Genomic DNA, 19,018 nt, shown 5'->3' with positions numbered 1-19,018 from the left:
ACCGGTAGACCAGCAATCAAAGCACCTACCCCATTTAATCCTCAGACCCAAAAGAGAAAATGAGCGTGAAAGTTTACGGTCCGCATAAAGCACCCCATAAAACAAGGTGATGATTTTATTATTTAAACACAATGGAGTCTGCTGCTCTGAGCTTAGTTGTTATTTGCATGAGAAAGAACTGTAAATCCTCATGATGTTCAGGGGGATAATCTCCTCTGTACAAATAACCTGACCCGTCCCAGGGACTTTGTGGCAGTCCCTAGTTTGTTCCCGCATTCTGGTGTTTTACTGACATGTTCGAGTAATACTCCTGTAACAGAATTAGGGGCGAGTGTGTGTGTGCACGCGCACACACACCTATCGCCTTCGGTATCATTCTTCAGGGATCGGTGAGGTCTTCCCTGGAATGGGCGGAGGCAACGCTCACATAGTCTTGTTCTAGAATACGGCTTTTACGTGACCTCGAGAGCTCCCAGTCCCTGGATTACTGGGAAGTGGCCATCTTATTACTAGTCCGATTGAGTTTGGAGAAGGTACTAGGTTGGCCAACTCTCAGATTGGAATTTATGTCGTAAATCTGGATGCTTAGTGTTGATTCCACCTGTAGTTCTCCTGCTTAAAGTTAATCCATGTTGATAAGTGTAAGGGTGTGTGTATATGTTACTGTCTCGTTCCAGAAAGGAGTTAAAGCTGCTTACAGAGACACTAATAAGGAAACAAAATAAATTAAAAAAAAAAAAAGGTGATGAAAGATAGTCGAGAAAATAAGATCTTTAAAAAAAGACTTTATTGGGGCGCCTGGGTGGCTCAGTGGGTTAAGCCGCTGCCTTCGGCTCAGGTCATGATCTCAGGGTCCTGGGATCGAGTCCCGCATCGGGTTCTCTGCTCAGCGGGGAGCCTGCTTCCCTCTCTCTCTCTCTGCCTGCCTTTCCGTCTACTTGTGATTTCTCTCTGTCAAATAAATAAATAAAATCTTAAAAAAAAAAAAAAGACTTTATTTATTTGAGAGACAGCGCACCCACAACAGCGGTGGGGAGGGGGGCTGAGCAGGGAGCTGGAGGCGGGGCTTAATCGCAGGACCCCGAGGTCATGACCTGAGCTGCTTAACCCACTGAGCCGCCAGGAGCTCCCATCTTTCAACCCCTTGAACAAAATGTAGGTGATGAAGTTGCCGGCGGATGTCCTGGGCCTCTCAGCCCCTATAAAGTTCTAACACCGCTTCTCACCGCACGTGAACGTGAGTTAGCTCTGTTCCCTTGAGCCTTCCCAAGTCTCACCCCTTATGGGCTATCCAGCTCAGGGGCATTTGGGCAAGGAAACGTTCCTTTATAAGTTTCTGATGGGTATTTTTAAGGAAAAAGACCCTGGACTGAGAGCAGCTCTTCTCTGGCATAAAGGTAGATGCTGTGGACACGGGCTCAGGATGGACCCCCCTCATGAGAGTTTCTGCGGTCTCGGGAAACCAGAGCGTTGCATCTGTGCTGATTGAAGCTGGAGCGGATGTGAACATGAGAGATAAAGACGGAAAGACCCCGCTCATGGTACGCCTCTCTCCAGAACATAGCCTGGCTTTGTGGGATTAAGGTCAGAGCTGCTTCTAGAATTAGGCGATTCTTGTGAATTCAGCTCTGTACGAGCCCTGGGTTTTTGCTCTCTGTATATTCCCCACTGGCCTGTTAATAAAGGCATGATAATGTCACTGCAATATTTTTGTTCTTTTTACATCTATTTCTTTAAGGATTACTGGCCCCAGTCTCCTGGGCCATTGTAGCAGCCTAAACTGACCTGTTCCAACAAAGAACATGCTGCTTTCTTGTGCTGGTCTGGGCTAGCATTTCTCCTGTCCTTGCAGTGCGGGGGAAGGCAGACTGGGCTCCAGCTTCCTTGCACTCAACGTAGCAGCAGAGTGAGAGCACGCATCTGTCATGTGAAGTCACGGCGGCCTTAGCTGGCTCTGCCTTCTTGGGAAAGCCTCTGGCTGGTTTCCCCGGGCCTGCCATGCTTGGGGTCCACCCAGGCCGCCAGCCTCCTCCTCTGTGGGAAGCGCAGACTCGCTCACACCCCACTGTCATTGGTTTTTTAGGTGGCCGTGTTAAATAATCATGAGGAGTTAGTTCAGTTACTTCTCAGCAAAGGGGCAGATGCAAGTGTGAAAAATGAGGTAAGGAACTCAATCTTTATCTAAAGCCTTTCCCCGCAGAAGAAAGAAAAAAATATATATATGTATATATATATAGAGAGAATATTGTATTGCATATAATTGTATATAATTGTATTAATTGTATGTAATTGTATATTTTTATATATATATATATAATTTTTGTTTTCCCTTTCAGTTCGGCAAAGGTGTCCTAGAAATGGCCAGAGTTTTTGACAGACAGGTTGGGATGTTCTTTCTGATTCTCGAGGCTAACTTTGTGGTACTTTAAAGAACCTCGAACCGGGGATGACGTTCACCTGTTTTTGTTTATCCAGAACGTGGTCTCCTTATTAGAAGAAAGGAAAAGAACCCAAATGGCCAAGAAGTAGTCCGTCTGCTGACCTGGGCGGCGCTACTGATTTCGAAAGCCCAAGCGAAACACAGTCAAAACGCAGCCATTGAGCTAGAGACTAAATTCCGCATCTTTGGGGGCCATACATTTGCTTATTTATTTAATTGAAGATTCAGTGACTTTTGTAACGTACAACTGTTCCCACTTTGAAATACATCTTTTTTTTTTTTTTTTTTAACCTAAGCACGTGTGCCTGTGGTGTCGTCATTGGGCGTCTGCCGCGTGGGGATGTTTTCTTGCCCTCGTGCCTTTTGCAGTTAGACACGAAGCCAAATATTTATGTATTAGAGCTGCACAGACACGGGTCCCCCACTTCCCGCTCCTGCCCCCTGAGCTGTCCTCCAAGCCGGTCCAGGACCTTGTGGGAATTCTTCCCCTCATGTGTTTTCAATTACAACCTCGGCTCGCGACTTCAGGCCTTCCGGGCCGTGTGGTCAGGCCGGTGGTCAGGCCGGTGGTCAGGCCGGTGGTCCCTTCTGGAGGGACGTTCCTGGAAGCCCAGGAGGCCCCGTGAAAAGGTTTCTCCTCAGCTGTTGGCCTCACATCAAAGTAAAAAAACAAAACAAAACAAACAAAAGTATTTCAAGACTCTGATTCTGCTCTGTTAGAGGAGTCTGGTGGAGGGTCAGTCTTTCTAGAACAGACCTAACTGAGCATGTGTTTGCATATCTGTATGACAAAGGAAGACCTGGCCTGCTGGCATGCTGACGACTGTGCCAAAGAGAAGTATATTAAGTTAGGCTGCAGAGCAGAAGGGGTTTTGACACTGGGCACGCAGCTGGAAGGCAAGCAGGCCTTAACCGCAGCGAGGGCTGCCGGTTGGGAACTTAGACACACGTGTGCGGGAGCTTGAACTCGCAGACACACGTGACCGTGAGCCAAGTGAGCCAGCAGACCATATGCCTCTTGTGTCTCCAGAGACAAGTGGGTTAACTCGGCCCCAGGAGAAGACTGGCCACAAAGGTCCGCACCAGAGTGGAATTTTCTCTGCCAGAAAAGCCCGATTAAAAGGTAATTAAAGCTCCAAAGCTCTGGGGGGGGGGGATGGGCACAAAGTGCAGGAGATTTTATTGATATTGGCAATTCTTAGCTTTATTCCATACAGTTTCTAGAATGTCCAGGTCTGGAATTGGATCTGTGGGTCATAGATTGTCTTCTCTTTACACATTTCATATAGGTTTTACCTTTTGTACAAATACAGATTCCTTTATTTCTGCTCTAATCTTGATTATTTCCCTTCTTGCGTGTGGGGTTGGCTTACTTTGTTGTTGATTTTCCAGTTCTTTAAAGTGTAAAGACAGCTGGTGTATTCTGGATTTTTTCAATTTTTTTGAGAGAGGCTTGGACGGCTGTATTTCCCCCTTAGGACCGCCTTTGCTGTATCCCGTAGGTTTTGGACTGAAGTGTCTTCACTCTCGGTTTCCATGAATTGTTTGTAAGTTTCTTCTTTGATTTCCCGGTCGATCCAAACATTCTTAAGCTTATTCCTCTACATTTGCTAGATTAAATTTTTAAAATCTCTCTCAAAATCAGAGCATAGTCATTACTTCCCATAGTCCTCCCCCGCCCCCAGGATCGATGTGGACCTTCATTTCATGTCTCGGTCTGTTGTGGATCCCATCCGCGAGCCCCATCGGTGGCAGGAGTGCATGTCCCTGCTCGTCCACAAAATCCAGGCGGTGTCGTCCCGTCCTCCTGATGGGAGCCTTGGCCATACAGTGGGTGACTTTGGTCAACGAAATGGTAATGGAAATGGCTCCTGCCCCTCTGAGCAGAAGCTTTAAGAATCCCCACGTGTCTCTTCCTTCTGTCACAAGACCAGCCGTGACTCAGTGGAGGCGCTCCCTCAGCCTAGGGCCCCGCGGAAATGCCAGAGGTCACCCGCAGATGGGTGACTCAGGAGAAACAATCCTCTTGTGGGGTAAGCCACTGAAATTTTTTTTTTTAAAAGGATTTTTATTTATTTATTTGACAGAGATCACAAGTAGGCAGAAAGGCAGAGAGAGGAGGGGAAGCAGGCTCCCTGCTGAGCAGAGAGCCCGATGCGGGCCTCGATCCCAGGACCCTGAGATCATGACCTGAACTGAAGGCAGATTTTTCAACCCACTGAGCCACCCAGGTGCCCCACAAGCCGCTGGAATTTAAGAGTGGTTTGCAGTTGTAGTCAAGGTAGCCAACCGTGAGTGCTGATGAGGTCTTGTGATAGGTTTGTGAGTTTAATTTTCCACAAATGACATTCGCATCTCTTGAGTCCTGTGGTTTCCAGCTTATTTAAAAACTCAGGAATGGGTGCTGAATCTTCTCAAATGTCTTTTCAGTGTCTCTGGTAATCCTAATATGACATATTTCCTGAAAACCTGTCGATGTGGTGACTTGAATGAGTAGATTTTAAAGTACTGAACCATTCTTAGAGTCCTGAGACATCTCCCTGGGTTACGGGGCCGCACTGGAGTCTCTATGTTCAGATGCTTTGTGTGTGTGCGTTCCCTCCTCTTTCCTTAGTGAGATCAGTGATTTGACTCGTGTTTTAATTTTCCCAAAGATGCAACCCATGGTCTGTTGTACCGTTTGGAACTGGAGTTTTACTTCATGGCTTTATATGTAGTTTTATAGATAGTTCTGTGTATACAGAACTTTTTAGAGGCACTTTGAATGAAGGCACATTCTATATGTTTGAAGTATCTCCATTGGATCCATTTTGATTATGTTAATTTTCTTTATTATGTTTATTTAGCTGGCATATAGTATGCTCTTAACTGGGGTCTTCTAGGTACTATTTTTTGCCTACTTGTTTTGACATGGGTATAAGGTGTTAAGAACAAAGACCTTTTGTTACCATTCTATATATCTATTTTTCTTTGTATTTTCTGTAGTTCCTTATGAAGTTGGGTTCTGCTTTTAAAAAAATCTGTGAATATCCACTACACTCAGATTTTCATTCTGGAGAAAACTGATATCCATGTTTCTACCCCTACATGCTTGCTTTTTTGAATTTCTCTTTTTTGTAAATAAGGTGAGTTTTCAAAAAAGACTGATTTGGATAGGTTATACATTTACATTATTCAAGACGTCTCCAGTCTCCCTCCCCAACCCTTGACCCCCACTCTTGCATATCTGAAAAGGCGTCTTCTTTCTTGTACTGTCGTCTGACTGGTAGCACCTGCCCCCTGACCACTCTTTTTAGTTTCTTACGGACTGTTCCAGATCATCTTTTGCCTCTGTAAATGGGGGAAAATACAGAGAAGGGGTTTCCCTTTCCCCATTTTTGTGACATTGTCAGTAATGAACAAGACACATCTTTATGTTTATCTGGATACCATTTATTGGATATAATATTCTTAACAATGGCTTTCTCTACGGAAACAGGTGGTTACCCGTAGAACCCCAATATGAGAAATGTGTACAAAAGCAACAGACTGTAACGTAAAAGGAATGTGTAAAAAAAAAAAAAAAACAACTTAGCAAATGAAAGCTTTATAAATGGACAAAGCACGATGAACGTAAGGAACCGGTTTCGTAGCTATAAGTGTACTGTGCTAAGTGGCTTGCAGCCAAGTGTTCAAGATATTTTACTTAACAGTTGCCGCACACGCTCAAACCATGGGTCTTCCCCACAACCTCCCAATTCGACCTGATAGAAGGCAAAATAGACCCATTAGCTTCCTCGTCCTGCCTTGGACTCTTAGAGGATTTTCCGTCTTTCCAATTTGATACTTTTCGTTTTTCTATCAGTGTTTGCTTATAGACCACGGATATACATGTCATTCTACTTCTTTGTGAAACTTAAAAAGATCACAAGCTATTTATCATTTTGTCTGGATTTAAACTGCACTTAAATTGAGGACTGAATATATTATTTTCTGGAAGGAGACTCCCGGGGGGAGTGTAAGACATGTCTTTTGCAGATGATACAGAAAATCAGGATGGGTTCCAGAATATTCAACCTGGAAGAGCAGAATCCCACTGAGAATCCCTTTCACTGTGTGGTAAATCTCTGGGCTATCACTACCCGTTATTGAATGTTGTAACAATTTCATATGCAGTGTTTTGTCTCCTAGTTTTTCTCCTATGAAACAGGCTCTCAGGACCGGACTTGTCAGCAGCCACTGCTGTCCCAGGAGCAGAGGGGGGGTTTCCATCCGCATGCAGGTAAATACAAATGGCTTCTAGAAGCATCCTCACGGCACAGAAATGGATCTTAGCCTGGGGCTCACTGATCTTTCTTAGTGTGTCACTGGTATCACTATCGGAGTTTCCAAAAAGGTTTTAAGGGACTAGATGTGAACAGGAACTGTAGAGTGAGTCAAAGGAACTGTGCCATCGTGGGTAAATTGTGCCATCGCGGGTAAACTGATCTTCTAGGGTGGGGGATGTGCCTGTGCGAGGGATGATGCTGGATTCGAAGCTGGGGCACCGCTGGTGGGCTTCCTCCAAGCTGCCCCTCTGGAGAAGAGTGGGCTTTGGGCATCCAGCGGCTGGGCTGGGGGGAGGGTAGCGACACACCGCCACAGCCACACCCACTTGGGTTGACCTACAGTAGCCCTGAAGGCAGAGACTTGTCACATGAGGGACATCGGCACTGGGTTTGCTGTGGAAAAGCGGCTGGGCTCTCGGTGATAAGAGGCAAATAGATGTATTAGCCTCTGCTGTGTCCCGAGGTGTATACGGGCCTGTTCCTGAGTCGTGGTGGGGGGACGGGTGACTGTAGCAGCCTGGGGCAGCCTCTGGGGTGGTGGGGAGGGACAAGATGGCAGCTGCAGTGTCGCCCACCAGTCAGCCATAGTGTATGGAGTCAGACCTAGGGGTCAGCACGGCACCGGGAGACTCCTGGAGAGGGCTGGTACCCTGTTTATCTGGGTCACTTGTGGCTACCCGGGGTCCTACTGACAGCAGGGAGGAGAGGGCTCCAGAGTGTGTCTGCCCTGGGCCTGCTGCTTCCAGAACACTGAAGGGAGCCCTCCCTTGCAGAAGTTTTCAATGGAATCAGCCTCACGAGGAAAGCCCGCCCAGGGGTCAGCTTGCGTGAGAAAGATCCAGTCCAGCTGCCCAGGCATCTTGCCCTTTGAGTTATTAGGGTCGCATTGGCTCAGAATGCTTAGTAAACATCAGCTGAGACGGGAGGAAGGCGCTGGGGCATTCCAGCCCGCCCAGCGCCAGGCTCTCTGCAGCACCGGGGAGATCACAGCTTGACACGGGTCAGAGTTTTTGCTGTTTTTCTTTGAGGGCATGCAGTGATGGCATTGTACTGATTTGCCAGAGAACAATGGCCTGTGGTTTCAGCCTGAGAATTCATAATAAAGTTAAGAAGGCATAAAAATGTCCCCTCTGAGACCAGTCAGGAGTATTTATGCTCATGTAGTTTAATTTGTTGCTTTTGTGGTTTCTGTGATGTCATCCCACATGTGTAAGCTGGAAAATTCACACTGGGAAGTGTAACCTCTGTATGCATATTCGGACAATGGAAAATGTTATGCATTGTTTCTCTTGGTTGCTACACATCTGATTCCATGTGTCAGGGAAACAAACTGTTACCAAAAAATTCAGGAGATAAACTTTTAAAGAGAATGCCTGGAAGATTAGCCCTATACTTCCCGGTAAGTGGGGTCATGTAAGCTACAATGATAACAAGACAGGGGAAGGAAAGTGACAACCCTCAGAGCCTGCTTTGGGTCTAGGCACGTTAAATTTCTCAGTGATGGCCTTATAAACTCTAATCAACCCTCATTCATGCCTATGAAACATTTAAAATATTAAAAATAGACTGCCATGGAAATAAAAGCATTGATTTTTTTTGTTTTGATCATCTATAAGGCATATAAAAAGGGAGAGGTACACCTCCCCACTGCTTCCCCCCTCCCCCCTCAAAAAAAAATCCCTGTGGTTCTTTTAATTATATTAAAATGGAACGTATGCTAAAATGCTTCAGTTGATAGATTCTGTATCTTGGAAGTATTGTTCCTTTAATATCTATATTTGTCAAGGGATGTTAGGTTTAAACATGTTCGTACTCAATAATAACTTGTATGGCTCTATAAACGCAATTTGGGCTGCAGAGAGAGGGCTGTCTCATCAGCTGCTGCCCCTAAATGACCACTGATGATTCGTGTCATCAGAAGATCACAGCGTTAACCTTTTTTTAAATACCAATCTATTCCCAGTTGTCTGAAATGGAAACATAGGAATTCTAGCTAAGGACAGACAAAAAAGACAAAATTCACATCCTCTTCCTGATAATAGGAGGAGGGGCAGAATGACAGATCTAAGAATCTGGGCATCTGTAAAGATAGTACCCACATAACGCACCATGAAATTTCTGTAAACTTTTCAACAGCATGTGTTTTGGCCTTGATACAGTTACCAATGTACTATCAATTACAGTAATTCTGTAGATGTTCATCAGCAGTAATACTTTCTAACATGGCTTTGCCTTTTTAAGAAAATAATAATTGTATGATACACAGACATACTCTATAGGGGTTGGAATGTATCAGATCTGGGCTCCCTTTTGTGTGTTTGTGGCACGGATTTGTTTAGTCTATCCGTGATCCATGAGTACTATGTTGCCGAGATACAGTGGGGAACAAGGGGTGAGTTAAATGCCGTCTTGTTTTCCGGAAGGCAAGCTGATTCTTGGTCTGTTCCTGGTCTCTGTGCTTCAAGGCCCAGGCAAACTGCTGAAATGACCCCCCCCCCCGAAGTCTTTATCATAAAGCACTCAGACTGAATTACAGAACTGTGGCCAACTGCTTTCGAGTGTGAAAAGGAGTCACATATGACCCGACTACAACACAGAGGTGTAATGGCATTTTTACCTTGTCTGAGGATTTTTGTAATTTTCGTGCCATTAGTACAGGCAACTTCAGGATCTCGTTGTGAAAACGTCTCCCCAGTCAGACATTTGAAGAGCGAAAGGTTGAAGGAGCCGCTGCCCAAGACCACATTTCATGAATATTTAGGATTAAGAATCGATTTCCTTATCACATTCTGTGATGCTCAACAGGTAGGTTGCGAGCGTTAAAAAAAAAGAATTCAGACATGCTGAAAACATCTTTGAGAGAGTCCCGCAGCCAGGCTGGGAACACAGAATGTCCCCGAAATAACTGACAAGTCACTTAAATGGATGGTAGACACAGCCGGCCCCACGGCCTTCTGTTTGGTTGTAGTTTCTGTGGGCATAGGGAGTCTGCCTAATTTTTAATAAGCTGAATTTTGCAAGAAGAGATTTTTATCTACAACGTTGATTCACTAGATCTGGTTACTGGTTCACATCTGAAAATAGTTATGGTCCCATGGAAAGCCTCATCTATCTGTCCGAACACAGAATCATTGTATTACAGTTGAAAAGATAAGGTGGTAATTTGCTTAGCTCCAAGCAGTACCGGGGGGGGGGGGCGGGTGGAGGCTTGCAGTGCCTGGGTGTAGCCCACTTGCACAAATACCCCCCTGCCCCATCTAAGCAAGGTGCTGAGGCCACAGCACCGTGGGAAGGGCAGTGTTTCTATAAAGCAATGGTCTTTGCTCTCCAAATGTGCTCAAGGCCTGCGAGCTCAAGGTCAAGTTTCTGCCTGGCCTTGTGTTCCAGTCTGTGCCCTGGCTCAGGTTCTCTCCAGACCCTCCTGGCCAGAAGCCAGGGCCTCCCCTTCTATCCTGGACCTTCAAGGTGTGGCTGCTGGTGGGCTGAGGCCCAGGGGCTCCCTGAAAGCCCAGCCCCAGCCTGGACGTGAAGCCCCTGGCCCTGGGCTGAGATCATCAGGGGTTCCAGAGAATCACTCAAGGTTCTGCCTGGGGGCTCCTGAGCTGGGTCTGTGCCATGACCACAGCCATGGAGAGATTGTTGGAGAACCATTCTGCCAATAAAGCCTCGATCAAAAAGACAACCTCCTGTCCAGAATCTCATGTAGCATGAGATTTCAAGTTCACTGAACTACTGAAAGCGCACAAGGCTTCTTTCCGTGGAAAACTCAGTGATGGTTAAAAAAAAAAAAATGCCTCCCACAGCGCACTGCACTGGAGCCAGCATCGGGCATAAATTAATAATTTACAAGTTCCTGAGCAAGTGTACAGAGCACCATAGCACAGCACAGCACCGACGGCAGTAGCTCGAGTTTGGAGAAAACGGGTGTTTTAAACATTTTTTAAAAAATTCTGTAAGTTGGTACAAAAAAACGAACTCCAACTGGAGTCGAACGATAGTGCAAACTTCTGTCTTCGCTGTCAAAAAAAGGTGTCAACTTGCTTCTCACTTCGTGTAGGTGGTGTGGGGGGGCCTGGGCACTTGGTGGGGGTGCTTGGGAGCGGGTCTGTGGCAAGAGAAAAGAAAATGAGATTGTAGGCGGAGCCCCCCGAAAGCAGCTTGCAGGTCCAGGGGCTCTTCTGCCCTCTGCGGAGCCTTGGGAACCAGACCCCACTCCCCATGCTGAGGGCTTGGGATGGCCCTGGCGGGTGGCAGGCTTGCGGGGCTCCGGGGGAGGCTGCTGCCGGCTTATGCCTGCAGGCCCCTGGAGGAGCCCTCACCGGAGTGCCACCTCCTCCTCGCAAGGTGACTCCAGAACCAAGCCCCTCCCTAGAAAAACTGGGAGCCATGGAGGTCATGGAATCTTCTCTAGGAGCCACATGAGAAAAAGCAAAACCTAAGTGAGACCAATTTTTGTGATGCATTTCACAGAACTCTCCATCGTGGCCATACGTATCAGTACAGATGTCTCCATGGGAACAGCCCCTGAGCTACTAGGCATCTGGGACCCGGAGTGGTCCCCATCCTGCGTGCGGTCTACACTGATGGTGTGTCATTTCTCCAAAGTGCGCCTGCCATGACCTGGTGAGCGCGTGCACGTCTGGGGAGCAGAGCTGGGCATGTGGGAGCCCTCGGAAACGAGTTCTTCTTCTTCAAGGGCAAGACCAACACCAGCTTGTGCCGGTGCCAGTGGCCGGCATAGGGGACGACAGGCCACGGCTTGGTGGCATTTAAAAAGAGAGCTTTCCCCTAATCGCGTCCGCATAAAGTGGTGCTTTTTCTTTTGAACTAGAAAAGTAACTTTAAGACTGGCATACGAACCACAGAGAAATCATTAGCATGCTCTGCAATCTTTCTGTATTTCCACAGTCGGGACTGAAACCACAGCTCTGCCCCCTTGACCGGCATTATCTCTGGGATTTATGAGGCTGCTTGTGCTCTCACAGGCTGAACATTTTTCCCAAAAGCTGTAATGACATCACGAACGTGTTTTCCGCATTGGAGATGCTGAATTATTGAGCCCAGGGCCTGGCCAACACCCTACCTTTGGTTCCTTGGAGCTCCTACAGCAAGCTTCCTGCCAAGGGGGTATGCGTGTCAGAAGGGTGTTTTGGCTGCGGGTGTAACCCTACCCGTGGCGGGGAGGGACGGGCGGCCAACATGAAGCCTCTGTCTGTTTCCAGGGTATAACTCCTCTGGCTGTGTGAGCAGGGAGGGGCTGCCCACTGGCCCCCTTCCCTGGCCTTTGCACTATACCAGAAATAACTGCTTGTAACCTCCAGAACATAGGTAATAGTAAAAGGTTAAAAAAAAAAGGAGTTTTGAGTCTTTTACGTTTTTCATGTAACTTTCATATAAACGCATTAGGAGTTTATATAATAGTGGCTCAGTTTGACACCTCGCTGGCACAATTCCTGGAAACGGGATAGCTTTCGAAAACCAGTGTGGGCCAGGCCCGGTGCTGAACCTCCCTGGGTCCCTTGTCCTCTGGGACAGGGTAAGCGATGACCGTGGCTGGGCGACAGTCGTGAAAGTGGAATCTTTTGTTAGCTGGATGGAGAAGCTCCCCGTCGCCCCAGGTGTGCAGGAGCTGACCCCTCACCTCGCCTCTCTCGCTCAGCTGTGACCACCCCCCCCAAAATCACCTCCTTTCTGGGGACCCCAGGGATGGGGCCGAGTTTATGAAGGTTTCCAGTGGTTTTGGGGGTACGATCCGCCTTCACGGGATCACACCACTTGGGAGCTGTTTGTCTTCACCATGTAGGGGGACAGGGCCTGGCTCACCTCAAGAGCCACAGGTTTCCCAAGCTCATGATCTAGTGCTACTTGAACTTGGTTTCTCTTAGGGACACTGGGGCGCTTACCAAGAGCCACTGGGTGATCCTGGGGATTACAGGCTTGTGAGTGCCTCATGCTAATGTTCCTGTCAGCTTGGGCAACCCTCTTACACTGTGCCCGGGTATTGGGGGACAGGAAGCCCGGCCTTAGACTATCGGCCCCTGTCCTGATGGGGCTGGGAAAGCACGGGTCAGTGTGGCTGCCGCACATGGTTCTGGGGAGAAAGGGAGAGGCTGTTACACCGACCTGAGGGGCACCAGGCGGAGCCCAGCCTCCTGCTGTCCTGGGGCCCTGGCTGAGGCACTGGCGAGCCGGCTGGTCCTGTTCAAAGGATCTGCAGGCAGAGGCTTCTGAGGAGGGTTTGGCTTTCGAGTTCCCTGCAACAAACCACAAGATGGTGCGATCACCTGTCTCTGTGAGCTGTAACCAGGCCCTCACCTCAGGGGTCACCAAGTCCCCTGCAACATGGCCGGAAGCGGAGACTGGGGTCAGGGGCCGGGCTACACAGGTTTCACGTCTGGAGTAAACTTGCTGAACGTGTCCTCTCACCATACAAGTTGTTACCTTTGTTAATCTTCTCACCAACATTTCTTCTAATATCTAAAAGATGTTTCAATAGCCTCGCCTAGTTACAAAGGAGGGACTCCAGAGGTCACCCTGGTCCCAGGCCTTGGGCGACAGTGCACACTGGCGTTTGGGGCCAATGCTACCTGGAGGAGGTGAGCTTTCCTGTGCCTGCAAGCTTCCTTTCAATTTGTAAAGACCTAAAACTGAGAGGTTGGTAAAAATCTTAATTTTCCAGAATCGTGTAACAATTCATCCAGCCACGAATGAATGTGCTAACACAAGTGATGATCTTCCCCGCACCACCGTGGGGTCTCTCTACCCCATCACAATCCAGATTGCTGAGTGAAATGCACTGAAATTCTTCTACCAAAATACTTAATTCAAAGAATCACAAACTCACACAGAACATGACAACGGGGAGGAAAACCCAAGAACGTGTTTTGAGGGACAGGCGTCACTCTCTAGGGAAGCTAATGGAAAGGTCATGTTGAGCAGAGCATGGACTTGGGAGTGACACTCTGAAGACCACGCTTTGGGACTGTGCTGGTCACTTAATATGTCTAAACCTCAATTTCTTCCTCTGTAAAATGGGGACAAAAGCACCTATCTGAAAGCATTGTTACACAGACTACATAAAATGTGTGGGGGTGGGGGACAGGCCCCTTGGGGAGGGGGCTGTCAGTCGGCGAAGCATCTGCCTTTGGCTCAGGTCACAATTCTGGGGTCCTGGGATTGAGCCCCACATCAGGCTCCCTGCTCGGTGGGGAGTCTGCTTCTCCCTCTCCCTCTGCCTCTCTCCCTGCTCTCTCTCTCTCAAATAAAATCTTAAAAAAAAAAAAAAAAAGCTTAGGAAGCCCCCAGAACATAGATAATTATTAATACCATTGGCATTCCCTCATGCCACAAATTTTTAAATGCTTAATGGAAATATGAGAAAAGCAACAAACAATATAGTAAAACACAAGTCACTTGTTTTCAGGGGCCCCTTCCCCTGGCTACCCTGAGAAGAAGGGATATGGGGTGGGGACCCGGGGTTGAGGTCAGTTAAGTGTTGACCGTGTTCTCCTCTTGGCCCACGGAGAACACGGGTGCCAAGATACCTTCTTCTCTGGTCTTTGGAGCCTAGAAGCACTCGCAAATGCACAGCAAGTCTGTAGGAAACAGTGTTAGAACCTCAAGGGACACAGGATGTCCTCATAAGCAGATGACCTACTTCCCTGGCATAGGCTCACTATTCCATACTTCCAAGACCACTTAAGAGGATTTTGAAACACTTGACTTGAATTTCTCACAGTACTTACCCCACTAAAATTACATTTCCTCTGCAAATGGGGCTCAGTTGAAAGAATGCAAATGTGTATAATCACCATTGAGCATATCTTTGTGAGCGGAGGAAGCAAGTCTGGAAACCACAGCTGTATGGAAAGTATGCCAAGTTGAAACAGCGAGCAACGGGCCACTGACCAAGGGATAGACTTCAAAGAGCCATTTCTATACCAGTTCTTATTAAAGGAAACCAAATAGAGCAAATGCCTTAAGTCGGCAGAAAGACAGTCTAACATGCCTACGAGGAGGCTGCACACCGAGCATGGGCTGTTTAGAGAGTCAGCCAGGCTCTGCAAACATGGGGATTACTTAGACTCTAAGTTATAGAGAGGGGTTGCTAACAGGACCTTCCTCAGGAGGTTGATGTGAGGACAGAACCATTAACTGGAAAGCTCTCCACGCAGGTCCCAGTACGCAGTGTCCAATGAGTTATGGGTAAGCTGTCTCACAGCTATTAGGAGCAAATTTACCATCTGAAGGTACCGCAATCCTAACAACAAACTTTGGGTAATAAACTATGGGAATAAATCAAACTCCATGTCCTAGAAGTTGGCGGAAAACTATGAGCAAGAGATTAGCCTGTGATGTAAAAATGAATGCACGCACCTATAAAACTGAAAAGCTTTGAGGTTTAAGTGATTCATTCTTCAATGATACTGGTTTTGCTCCTAAGAATGAATAAGTATCTGGTCTTGGTAATAAAGATAATGTCAGGTTTTTATTGCAGTGCTGGAGAAAAAGTGAGACCCCTGTTATAATGTATCATAATACATTAGGATTTATCACAGAAACTCAGGAGATAGTTAGCTTGGCCATTCATTCTAGTTTGTTGGGGACATTTGCAATTTATGTTCATGGCACTGTTTAATTATTAATCACCACCTCTCTCAGCTATGTTCTAGTTTAAAGGATAAATTGTACGGTCACCATAGTGACCAAAGCCCAAACAGTGGAAATGTTGATCGAAAGTTCTGACGTCAAACCCTGGGATCTGCAAGACCCCGATCCACTGTGAATCGGTCACACTCACCAATGCTGCCTAGGTGAGATGTCTGCTTCCTGCCAGGTCCGAACGGGCCCAGCAGAGCAGCGGAGTTAGTGAAAGAGGAAGCATCCTCCCTTCTCAGATGTCAGGCATGGTGACGGGGAGCCTACAAACAGGTGCGAGGAAGCCCTAGCTGCACAGGGCAGGACCTTGCAGGAAGAGGTAGGGTTCCCACATGCCCTGTCAGGCACCACTTTTCTCGCTGCCTTTGCAAACCTCGGTTTCCAAGAAAAGTCCAGCCTGGCCACAAAGTGTCATCAAAATGGAGTCGAGAAAGGACTCCCGGCCAGATTGTTCATACTCAATACATATTCCTGTAGACCCATTAAAATCAGGAATTCAGACTCCCATTTTTCTCCCTTTACAACTTCCAGATATTGGAGGAAAATCAAGATATGCCATCAGGTAGAACTGTCCCCATTTGTCCATGTTCTGCTCGTGTTTTAGTGGCAGCTACATATTTCAAAATTTTGAGAGGGTTGGGAATACAGTTTTAAATCTAAACAGAGTCCTCTACCTTGGCCCCCACCAACTGTTATCTACCTCTGTGTAAGCCACGGCCAATGCATCCTGCTTATCCGAGACCTCTCCACAGGAAGAGGAGATTTTATCACAGGAAAATGCCAGTGATGCTGCAGACATCACTGATGAGCTCATACAGGGTCAGGGGATGCTGTCAGCCTCCCATCCATACTCAGCCTCTCTCTGGCTCTGTGAGGAATATATGCCAAGGACAACCAGTTCTCAGGGAAATGCAATTTCTTTTTATTCTTCCTTCAAAAAAAGCAAAAGTCTCAACAAATTGGCTCTCTTAAAAGAACACACTTACACTGGTCTGTAAGGTGACCTTGACCCTTCTTTCCGAGACTACCTGAAAACAGTGTAGAAAATGCATATAAAGGAACAATACTCCATCTTTAAGGAAAACTTACAACCCCAAAAAGGAGGTGAATTATCCAACAGGCCAGCATGAAGAAAGGTCCTGGGATGCAGCAGATGTCTGCCATTGCCAATCTGACATTGGAGAGGGGAAAAACCTTGCTTGAAGTGGGTATGAGGAGAAAGCAGATGCCATGATATGTTTGGGCTACATAAGCAACAGTGTAGACAGGCCCAGTCATCTGTGTAGGCCTGGAGCAGGGCCAGGGCCCGCACAATCCATGCTGGGAGCAGGGAAGGCCAGACCACTCTTCCCTCAGAGCCCTCAGCACTGGCCTGGCCTTTCCCTCAGCTGTCTTGTGATTGGATTTCCAGGAAGAACTGCCCAACTCTAAGGAGGAATTGGATACCCTAGGAAAAGGAAGGCAAATGAAGAACCCATCCTGCAAAAATGTCTGTCTGTAGAAATGAAAAAGAGAGGCAGCAAATCTCAAATAAAACCATGAAAACGAAGGAATAAAATAGCACCAAACACAGGGCTGTGAGGGTCCCAGCTGAGGGAGATGAAAATTTCCACAGTACAACAAAGACCACAGCAAAGACAACACAACATATGTACAAGTGGTGTCACTTAAGGGATCTGAGTGAAGATGGAAGAAATACCCACAATTATCTTGTAAAAACTTTCCTAACAGTGAGAGGGTCAGATCCATGGATTACTCCTATTTCCCCAGGAGAATGAATTTGACTCCTCAATTGTAAGATACAAGCTACAGAAGTTACCGGACAGCAAAGAGACCAAATCATTTCACTTAGAAGGACAGAAAAAAAGTGCCAGCTTCTGATTTGTTCAGGGCAGATGGAGGAAGCCCATGTATAAGAGTTCAGGGAAAACAACGTGTGACCCCTTAATTTTATATACACACTGTGGCTGAGAAGCAAAAGTAACAGCCAAGTGTCTTTGAACATGCAAGAGTCAGGGAGTGTACCTCTGCAGGGCTCTCATGGAAGGAGGTACCATAGAATGTCATCAGCTAGCCAGACAAGGAATGAATGTGTGGCAGAAAGATCATCCATGAGCGTTGAATCCTTTCAGTATAGACCTGCATCAGTCCAAACTCTGGTGTTCATGGCTACAGAACAGAACGTTACAAAGCATGGTAATGGAGACAGTACAGACCTAACCAGCTGGAGGATGAATCTCCCATTTCTGGTTATATGGCAGGCTGGTTATTTTGACTTATTTTCTCTCTAAAACCACTAAAATTATTGGAGGCACACACACACACACACACACACACACACACACACTATTTTTTTTGAAACAACAAAGAACTGCAAGATAGCAAGATATATCAGGTCCACATCTCACTGCAAGCAGCAGCCTGCAGAGCTGGGTATCTACTGAAGCTGAGAAGTCATTTGGCAAATTACGGAAACCTAAGTTTTGGTTTTGATACCCTTGTATGGTGAGGGATACAGGAGTCCAAGGTCAGCACCAGCCCAAGTTTAATAAGACACTATTCTCTCCCTTCCTAACCTCTCCCCAATAAATCCAGGCTCTACAAAGAACTATAACTCTTGTAAGAATGTTCTAGAAATACTAGGAGACTGTAAGGGGAGTTCCCTTGGTGCTAGGCAGACCAATGGAGGAAAATAAAGCTCTAACCATAAACTGCCCTCAAGGACCTGAAGCTGAGATCACATCACATTGGTAGATCAATCAGATCAAGTCATTGAAAGGGGTCTCAGACTGGTACTGCTTCCAGGCACCAGGCAGAGGCCAAATACATCTTCTCTGAAGGGTCAAACCTTCATCCTAGATCTCAACTTCCAGAAGGTTTTCTAGATAATTTTCCAGAAAAATGAGCAGCTCAGTAAAAAAATTACCAAGCACACAAAGAAGCAAGGAATTGTGAAAGAGACCTCAGGAGTAATATACCTAAAGATTTCATATTGTGGAATTATTTGAACACATTTTCTGTATTTAAGGAAATAAAATCCAAGTCAGCATATTGCAATAAGGAAAATTTCTAGAAATAAAAGGTAAATAAAACATAATTGCCCCCAAAAGAATAAAATACTTAAGAATATGTCTAACCAAGGAGGTGATACTAAAACATGGATGAAAGAAATTGAAGACAACACAAACAAATGGGAAGATACTCCATGCTCATGGATTGGAAGAATTAATGTTATTAAGATGTCCATACTGCCCAAAGGAATATATATATTCAATGTAATTCCTATCAAAATACCAACAGCATTTTTCACAAATGAAAAGAGATAATACTAAAATCTGTATGGAGCCACAGAAGGCCCCATTAGCCAAAGCAAACTTGAGAAAGATGTACAAAGCTGGAGGTATCACGAGCCTAGATTTTAAGATATACTACCAAGCTATAATAATCAAAACGGCATTTTACTGGTACAAAAATGGACACATTGACCAGTGGAATAGAACAGAGAGCCCAGAAATAGACACATGCTTATCTGGTGAATCTATGACCAAGGAGGCAAGAATATACAATGGGGAAGTGAGTATCTTTAGTAAATGGTGCTGGGAAAACTGGACTA

General features: G+C 46.4%; 2 protein-coding genes and 1 long non-coding RNA gene across 3 annotated transcripts in view; 2 read left to right on the top strand and 1 right to left on the bottom strand.

Annotated features, from left to right (window-relative positions):
• Positions 1–2,735, top strand: part of FANK1 (fibronectin type III and ankyrin repeat domains 1) — a 102,896-nt gene extending 100,161 nt beyond the window's left edge. The window contains exons 9-12 of the mRNA XM_045068872.1: positions 1,398–1,541; positions 2,084–2,161; positions 2,337–2,381; positions 2,476–2,735. Of these exons, the coding sequence (XP_044924807.1) occupies positions 1,398–1,541; positions 2,084–2,161; positions 2,337–2,381; positions 2,476–2,529 (321 nt within the window). The 3' untranslated portion in view covers positions 2,530–2,735. The remainder of the gene's footprint in view (positions 1–1,397; positions 1,542–2,083; positions 2,162–2,336; positions 2,382–2,475) is intronic.
• Positions 2,736–5,850: 3,115 nt separating this feature from the next.
• ADAM12 (ADAM metallopeptidase domain 12) overlaps positions 5,851–19,018 on the bottom strand; it is a 337,607-nt gene continuing 324,439 nt past the window's right edge. Inside the window, exons 22-23 of the mRNA XM_045068602.1 lie at positions 12,871–13,001; positions 5,851–10,852 (exon numbers count right to left, since the gene is read on the bottom strand). Coding sequence (XP_044924537.1) covers positions 10,792–10,852; positions 12,871–13,001 — 192 coding nt within the window. The 3' untranslated portion in view covers positions 5,851–10,791. The remainder of the gene's footprint in view (positions 10,853–12,870; positions 13,002–19,018) is intronic.
• Positions 6,567–12,150, top strand: LOC123388665. The gene is made up of 3 exons (XR_006603145.1): positions 6,567–6,701; positions 9,401–9,552; positions 11,218–12,150. It is a non-coding gene; the product is annotated as an uncharacterized LOC123388665 (long non-coding RNA).

Source organism: Mustela putorius, unplaced genomic scaffold (genome assembly GCF_011764305.1).
Source record: "Mustela putorius furo isolate JIRA1106 unplaced genomic scaffold, ASM1176430v1.1 tig00003909_pilon_pilon_pilon, whole genome shotgun sequence".
NCBI classification, from domain to species: Eukaryota; Metazoa; Chordata; class Mammalia; order Carnivora; family Mustelidae; genus Mustela; species Mustela putorius.
The sequence above is the reverse complement of the archived record's forward strand: the minus strand, read 5'-3'. Positions and strand labels throughout refer to the sequence as shown.